The sequence below is a fragment of the Octopus bimaculoides genome, chromosome 2 (genome assembly GCF_001194135.2).
Source record: "Octopus bimaculoides isolate UCB-OBI-ISO-001 chromosome 2, ASM119413v2, whole genome shotgun sequence".
Taxonomy (NCBI): domain Eukaryota; kingdom Metazoa; phylum Mollusca; class Cephalopoda; order Octopoda; family Octopodidae; genus Octopus; species Octopus bimaculoides.
Genome location: NC_068982.1, coordinates 155,598,845 through 155,608,082, shown reverse-complemented (window position 1 = coordinate 155,608,082; position 9,238 = coordinate 155,598,845). Strand labels below are relative to the sequence as shown.

At 35.0% G+C, this 9,238-nt stretch overlaps 1 protein-coding gene across 1 annotated transcript in view; it reads right to left on the bottom strand.

Moving 5' to 3' along the window:
• LOC106877043 (importin-9) overlaps positions 1-8,863 on the bottom strand; it is a 44,016-nt gene extending 35,153 nt beyond the window's left edge. The window contains exons 1-3 of the mRNA XM_052965898.1: positions 8,675-8,863; positions 5,291-5,439; positions 2,763-2,964 (exon numbers count right to left, since the gene is read on the bottom strand). Coding sequence (XP_052821858.1) covers positions 2,763-2,964; positions 5,291-5,439; positions 8,675-8,807 — 484 coding nt within the window. The 5' untranslated portion in view covers positions 8,808-8,863. The remainder of the gene's footprint in view (positions 1-2,762; positions 2,965-5,290; positions 5,440-8,674) is intronic.
• Between the last annotated feature and the right edge of the window lie 375 nt (positions 8,864-9,238).

Below are 9,238 nucleotides of genomic sequence, written 5' to 3'. Positions count from 1 at the left end.
AAAAAAAAAAAAAAAAAAAAGCAACAGCTCCCTCAGTTGAGTGAGATTGTTGTAGAAGGGAAGGTGGCACTACACCAGGTGTTACATACACACACAGGTGAAAAAAAATCCGATAAACCAGTGCATTTGAACAAAAATACTGTAGTAATATTTCTGCATAAATTGTACAGATATATCTTTGTGACTTTTGCAATTGTAATGTTAATGAAACAGTGATTGGCTCATTGGAACTCAGTAACCAACAATATTTATTTACAAAATGAAAAATAGAGAAAAGTTGGACAAGATGTAAGAAACTGAAACAGACATATGACAAAGCTGGATAATATAATGTAAAAATTCAGAAATCCATGAAAACAAGGAATGGAGAAAATGATTAAATCAGTAATATAGAGGATCCTTTGTTTAATGCCCATTTTCCGTACAACAGTATTTCCCAATTGAATTTATCCGTTTATATTAAAGTCTGATTTAAAACATAATAGTTTAAACATTTTTAACATGCCAAACAAGACATACAAGAAAGTATCTGAGCAGAAACAGCAAAAATTTGAAATTGTTGTCCAGCTCCCTTGATATTTAACTACAGCACAGTCAAGACAATTGCGCAGAAAGATTATTCTCCGAAGAAAAAAAACGTGGGCACCAACAGTGAAAAATCAACGAAAATCATCAATTTTTACAAGAACCGATTAATGAGGACTCAACTTTAACTTTGAAAAGAATGAGAGAACTTTTACAAGAGAAATTCGATTTGACTGTTTCATTATCAACTATTTATCACAATTTTGATGGCTTTGGATACACTCTGAAAAAAACTAATAATTCACCCTCAAGAATGAAATAATGAAAACAAAAAAGGAGTGAGGTCATTACGCAAAATGGCTTTAAGATAATGGATTGGCCATTCGTCATGTATATACTGAAACAAATTACAATATTTGGATTTCAAGGTAACTAATTATTATATTTGCTAAATACTTTTACATAAAATTTTTGTTTATGAAATATCTTTACAATCTATTATATTTGGAAGGTCGATGGGCAGAGCTTACCATGGAGTTCAGGCATTTACCGATCGTCCTTCTACTAAAGGGGCAAATTTAAACATTGCTGCTATGGATATGTCGGATCTTGTCCAATTCAAAACATTTAAGATCCCAACTTCTGATCTTTACAGCTTTTTACATCAATGTTTGCTAAAGATCGCTGCGACTACATCAGATCCTGTCATTTATTATGGACAATGCGTGCATCCACAAAAGTGTCAATGAAATTGATCTTGTGCCACAACATATGGTTAAATATCTACTTCCTTATTCTCCAAAGTTTAATTCCAATGAGGAAATGTTCAGTGAATTGAAGTCTTTCATGAAGCAGCATCTACAGAGTCATAAAAATGATCTCTGCAACAGACCAGAAAATTTGCCCAATACTGATTCATAGAATGAATATTTTAAAAACAGCAATGTATCTTGCAATGGATTCAATATCTGCTGTAAATTGTGCAAGATTTGATCGACATCAAACATTTTTCATCCCACAAGTATTGAATATGAAGGATTTGTGAAATCGGAGTGGTTGGCGTTAGGAAGGGCATCCAGCTGTAGAAACTCTGCCAAATCAGATTGGAGCCTGATGTTGCATCCTGGTCCACCAGTCCTCAGTCAAATCGTCCAACCCATGCTAGCATGGAAAGTGGATGTTGAACGATGATGATGATGATGATGATGATGAAGAGTTTTAAAATAAATTTGAACCATTTTAGTTTTTAGTATATTTTCACTATTCTCGTGCTAAGATACTATTTTGAATGTTTGTTTAAACTTATAGCAGTCTAATTTTTCAATATTTAAGATCTAAATTGGCTTTGAAATCAAAGGGACGAATTCATTCAGGAAATACTGTAGTATGGGTTGAAAAGAGGCATATTTGAAGCATGATTTAATAGCTGAATGCTTGTCATCAACTTTTTTATGTTGCAGGTCTTTGAAAGTGCAGCTTTGGTTGATGGGTTTCAGAGTCTTGCCACTCATTGTGGTCCTGCCATATTAGGCATCATGGTAACGGAAAACTGGCCGTCTTGTGTATGTCATGCCTGAAACTTATATTTGGTTAGCAATCTACAGCCACTGACAATAATGGTTGTCAATTTTACACAGAGAAACAGAGTGATTAATAGACAACACCAGAGATCACAGCAGCATTCTTTGTTAAGATTAGCAATGGAATGAAGCCTCAGTTTCACATCATATCTATATATCTACACAAACACGTGCGCCTGGGTGTGCAAAGACAAAACAGGCTCAATACATGAAATACATCATTTGAAAATGAGCACTATTGCTAATCCCAGTTGCTTGCTTTTAGGCATTCACAAAGATGACAAGATCTTAAGTTACATTTTATGTTACATCACATTAAATATTGACTGTTAAAGTTTAAAATGCTTTATGATCACAATTAATTTATGCATGTATATGGTTAACAATTTCAGTTCACAACTACAAGGTCTGGAGTTCAATCCAATTGCATGGCATCCTGGGCAAATGTCTTTTTATAGCTTTGGGTGAATTAAATTGGGCAAATGGAAATTGTATAGAAGCTGATTCTGCCTGAGAATTATGATAAAGATACTCATGTAGTTTCACAAAAAGCATGTTTCGATTTTCTCCCAAGTATGGAAAGCACATATAAATTTAAAAAAATATAATTTAATCTTAAATGTAAAAAGAGGAAAGCAAATGAATGGTTATTTTTACCTGTCAAAACACGCATGGCACCATGAAGTGCATTGGGATCACCACATGTAAGAGCTTCCATTAAAAGACTGAATAGTTCTGGCCAGGTCTCAGGCCAGTCCCAGTGGGTGATGGCAGACACTGCATAGGCAACACTGGTTCGAACTTTACTAATGGATTCTTTCAATCCTGCAGGTAGGATCTCTCTAATGGCAGCCTTTGCCTGCAAAGTAAAGGAACATGTCAAATATAAATGATATTATATATGTACACTACTATGTATTACCCCAGAGCAAATGTAATAGTTTTAATGGAAGGCTCAACCTTTCTCAGATATATTCAGACATTAAAAATATAACAAGTGTCAGTCAATGCACAACAACAGGAGTAAAAAAATAAGGATCAAAATAAAGAAGTACACACCTTGAACCTTTAACTCATTGATTACACTGTCAAATGTAATGCTTATTTGTTTTGAAATAATTATGCAATATCTCATAGCTTTATGATTTGAATGACGTGACTATATTAAGGATGACATTGTAGGGTAGGTATTAAAGGTTGGAATTGGCTGGCCAATGTAAACAAAATATTATATGAGCCTGAGATGGCTGCTTTGAATGCTAACACATCTTTGCTCATGCCAAATATCAACATGTCTTGCAAACAACTTGCACATGCAAGTGCTACCAGTCGAGAACTCCGCATACCGGAAGCCAGCAAGTGTATGGGGTCATCAGGAGAGAATGCGCGCCGTTTCGGGGCCTACCTCTCGATGGCATCCCCTCACTGATATGAGGCCCCGCTTGCTAGATCAACTGGTTATTAAAAACAAAGCTCAATATTTCTCTGGCCATCGCTCATTGTCTCTTTTTAACCAAATCCAGTGGCTAGTCTTCTCCACTATATTTTGGATATCGGTCATGGTGATAGATACATGATATGAAATAAACAGTTATGGCATTGGCTGGTCACTAAATTTACTACTGCTGACATACAGGTTTTTCCAGATATTTGTAAGATCAACTGAAGGAATAATACAAAAAAGTTAATAAGGGAGCCTGTTCAGGAATTAGAAGCAGGTGCACTGGTAAACCATCTTTTTTTAATGTCAACATTTCAAGAAGAGGAAAAGAAAATGATTTATACGTGAAGCAAGAACCACGAAGATGATCTGTGTTATAACAGATAAAGGAAGTACACCTAACATATCCAAAATCGGGAACTTATATACCATAGTTTATATTTCAAGGTCTGTTGTTCCAGGAGAAATAAGATTAGATAATCCAATCTAATCCTTTGGTATGGAAATTTCTTTTCACTTTACTGTGTACTACAGTACAAACCTACCATCAGAAGTCTTACCTATTTACTGAGTAAACAGACAAACTGTTATCCATTTACCCACTTTTAGAAAATTATCTTGTTTCAAACTTTACTCAGATCACAGACACACACTGACTTCAATATGTACATTCTTTCTCCATATCTTTCAGGTTTTAATAAACCTATATTTGAACATCTCAATAAAGACAAGCACTACCTCCAACATGCTTTGACAAGGAATATGGATTGTAATAACAAAGAAGCTCATCTTTAAATATTTTTCAAAAGAGATTTAAAAGAAACTAAATTTTAGGGTAATGCTCAACATGAAATACAGTTTGCTAGGTTATAAGAGGTATAAAGACAATGAAATTAAGGTGATATGCCATCGACCTTATTTTCATCAGTTCAAATCTTACCACAGGCATTTAAATTTCCAAAGATGATTAAACCTGTCTCCCTTGTTCAAAATACAGAACAGTTTTGTATTAGTTGATGGTTAGCAGCTTGGACAGCAAAGCAGCTACAAAAGAACAATTGGTCAGAGAATTCACAGCCATCCAGCTGATATATCAGAACAAGTGCATATATTTCTTCTGCCCCTTTTGTGTATATATTTTTTTCATGGTATAAAACAGATTTTAGGTAATTAACCTTTTGTCAACATCATTCTAACATGTATCATTCCATGCTTGCAAAGGTTAGATGGAATTTGGTGATGCAAATTTTCTATGGCTGGATGCCCTTCCTGTCACCAATCCTCACCTGTTCCAATGTAAGAAATTTCTTCATGGCCAGAAAATTTCAAGGAAGCTTGTGAGCAAATGACCCTGCTTCTATGAAGACAACACTCATTTACAGCTATGTTCACACACGCAGGTCTTTTTTCAGTTTTTTGTCTGCTTTGGTAGGCCAGAGTAAAGTAGATGACACTTGCCCAAGGTGCCACAGAGGACTCAACCCCAAACCACATGATTAGGAACTGAACCTCGAGACTACACAGCTATGCTTGCACATATTTTGATTATGAAATGGCAGCAAAATGCATATGCATGCATAGGCTTTATCTAGAAGTTGATAAGAAATTTTCATTTACATATGAATGAATTAAACTATGAAACCAACTGTTTTGTAATACAAGACCAAAGATGGCTCAATATAAAAAAAAGTTTAAAACTTAAATTTTATTCTTATAGACAGAAAATAGGATAATTAGAAATTACCTTCTCAGAGGTTTCTGGGGCACGGAATTTACTGGACTGACTTGACCAATGAGCTTCCACATACTGCTTCAGTAAGACAGAGGCCAATTGCCGGATAGCTAAAGCTCCATTTGGATCCACAGTCAACTCAGCCAGATAGACTCCAAACTCTGAAAACAAAACCAAAAAAAAAATCCTATTAAAGAATAATCCAATGGTGATAAGCTTTTTTCACAGCCTGTATATACAGAACTATACTATCAACAACCTCATTTAATCTGAGTAAAAGCTTGTTCATTTATTGAAGCCAAATCTCCTTCAATCACACTTGAAAAAAAAAAAAAAAGGATAATGTAGTCCCGGATACATTATATCTGGGGTCAGGGTACCAAATACAGAAGGTTGCAGTCATAGGTTTACCCTTGAATTAAAAACACAACTAGCCCACATTGCTGTGTGCTATACAACTACTTCTTGACCTACACAATAGCAACCAATTCTCTTTCAAATAGTAAGGCCACTATTAAATTATGCAATCCTAAATATATTGTCAGAAAAACTGTATGATGGGTACAGCTGGGACATCTGACTGTCTGCTGGTTTGGTTAAACAAGTGCAACTAGTTTTTCCTTTAAGTTTGACTGGTATTTAAGTTGTGTTGAGCAAGCACAAAATTGTCTATCTCTAGCTTCAGAACAGATAGCAATAACTAATTATGAACCACATGCCATGTCAGTTTCTAACACCCAGTATTGATGGAATAGCTATATGATCTCAATGACCACCCTGTCTTTTTTAGGGATATGTTTTCAAAATGGAATAAATGATCTTAAAATGCTGAGCCTTATGATTGAAATAACAAGAGGACCAAGATATGTGGAGCATTGCTGTACTCAAGAAGACCTGCCCCCCACAACAGAATTGAGAGCCTAAAACCAAGGTGCCATGTAAAAAGCATTGGTGTATAAGCTGGTGCCACATAAAAAGCACCCAGTACACTGTAAAGTGGTTGGCATTAGGAAGAGTATCCAGCTGTAGAAACCAGTCAAGTCCAGCATGGAAAACAGACGTTAAATAGGACTTTTTTCTTGAGATGATAGAGTGCAATTTCAAGAAAATCTGGCTGCTGATTACTGCAGTTTGGGCACCTCCACAAAGGCTCAATCATTGGCTCTCATACAGACGTCTGCGTATGATATAGAAATATTTGATTTGTGAGAAAGACTACACTTATATATAAGCAAATATAGAGTAAAATAAAATTACAGTTATTTTAAGCAAAACGTAAGATCGTATAAAAAGATAAACTGTTATAAATAAATGCTTTTGGCTATTTATTCTTTCAGATGACGAATTGTACAACAGCCATTCTGCAACAGATTTTAAATTTTTAAACGAGACACGACATTTCGAGACAACAGAATAAAGAACAGACAATTAAAATGGTAAAACACACAGTGCTAAACCATTAAGGGATCACAACATACGAAACAAGGACATACATTAGGAGGGAGATGGAGTAGAGTTAATAATATTGACCCCGCAAATAATTGTAGGCACAAGGCCATCAATTTTGAAGGAAGAGGTTTAGTTGATTTCATTGACCTCAGTGCTAAACTGGTACAATATTTTATCGACCCCGAAAGAGTGAAAGCGAAAGTTGACCTCGGTGGAATTTGAACTCAGAAGGTAAGGGGCTGCAACGCATTTTTTCGAACTGCTCAAACAAATCTGTCAATTCACCGGCCAAGTAACAACACTAACTGAACAGAGGCATTCCACCAATGACCACCCTGTCTTTTTAGAGGTATGTCCGATATTACGTAATGTGTTTAAGACGGCGAGGTTGGACTTCAAAGAGACTTGACTGTCATTTCTAGTAGGTCGAGCGAACACGAAGAGATTTCAGTTTATTACGTAGTCACAAGGCCAAACATTTTGAAGAGGACAGTTGATGAAATCGACCCACAGAAAGACGAATGGCAGAGTTGACTCTGGCAGGAATTGAACTCGAATCAAAAAGGGACGTAACTAAATATTGCGAAGTATTTTTATCGATGGTCTAGTAATTCTGTCAATCCAAAATGATCTGACATATTTGGGAAGGAGAAATTTGAATAAATCCCCCAAGTAACTGACTGGTGTATATTTTATCACCCCTCCTCCCAAAGAGATGAATGACAAATTCGAACTCGGAGCAGTAAAAGATATAAATACTATAAAATATTCATTTAGTCCGCACTCTATCGTTTCTGCCATCCGAATACAGACGAGCCAACGACGTAACCTCTGTTTAACATTCTAGAAACAACCAGATTTCCTTCATATCAGGCCGTCTTAAAGAATAGAATACATAGTACAAAGTAATCCCAAAAAGCAATATGTCTGGAAAAAAGGGGAAAAAAAACCCGAGACGATCTACTCAATAAGGGATAACCTGGGGCTAAACAGCATCCATATCTAGACCCCCACCCCTGAATCAACATGTGCGTTACAGCTGGGGAGGCGTGGCAAAACCTACATCACATGTCAGTTAGGGAGCAGACAGTATTAGACACTTATTTTAAAAGACCGCGAAAACCCAAACTAACAGAGATACCATTAAACAAATTAAGAAAGTATACTCAATTTAGCAGAATAAATGAAAAAAAAATTTAAGAAAAACATTTTAAACGAAGTTTCATGTCTGTCACTCAGTAAGAAATTCGGAATATAAATTATGCCGGGTGGCAAGAGATATTTCTTTTAATGTCTCAATAACAGATTCTTCAGAGGTTTGCTTAATTATATTTTTCATTTCGGCAAGATAAAATATATTTTAAGAATCTATCCCCACCAACTTTATAAAACTTTGGACTATTAAGTAGTAACTTGAAAAGTTAGACAATGAATGGAAGAGACTAAAGTATATATCTGCTAAATACCGTGTTTTATGAACAATTTCGATTAATTTACTTTCTTTTTTACCATCATATACCTCGTTAAAAGATATGTCGAGTTGTAAAAAAAAACTCAAAACTGATGGCTGTGAAACACTTGAAAAAAAAATCATATAACGTAATAAAATATATTAAAATTATTGTACAACAGACTTTCTTTTTAGCTGATATTTTAACTATGAAGATCGTTTACTTCGTTGTTAGATAATTCAGTTAACAAAAAAAATTGTTTACAAAGACACACAAAGGTTGTATTATGAATTAGGGATAAACATCGTCATAATTTTCAATTATGAACACAGAACTAAATATAAAGTGTATGAAGTGACATTCAAAACTTTTCTCTAATTGAATATTATAAGTAGAGATATAGTAAAAGAAATGCGTGATGAGTTACGTATATATTGTATCGTGTTTTGTATAACAAAAGAAAGGGAGAGAAATAAAATAAAAAATTGACATGCACCTTCTGTCACCTCAAGGGCTTTGATCTGTTCCTCTCCATTCACTCGAACGTCGTGTAGAGGAGACAGAATAGCAGTGAGACTGTCAATTAAAGCTTCTTTCAGGGACTTGTTACGATCACCATCACCTGCCATCTTGGAAGCCAGCCGATGCGAAGGAAGAAATTTGGCGCGAATTTCACGCGTGGATCTTACCACTTCCGTCAATTTAAAACCGCAGAAATCCTACTACTGAATATCGATTAATTTTTCATTTATTTCTATTTTAATTTCTGTTACTTGATTTAAATTTGAAACTAAACCAGGAAAACAAAAAAAACTATGCCATGTATTAGAAACACAGGAGTAACAAACACTCCACGTATTGGTAACATACAAAGGTAAACATGTGGCGTGTTTTTAGCAGAAGACAAATGTTGGCAATAGTCAGCTTAACGTTGAATACGATATGGAAATTTACTATCAACATTAAGTGGACAGTAGTTGACATATTGACTCCATACTGATTCTAGCTGACGTAATTAATAATACAATTATATAGTAATAGTCAGAGAAAAATTTTGTTA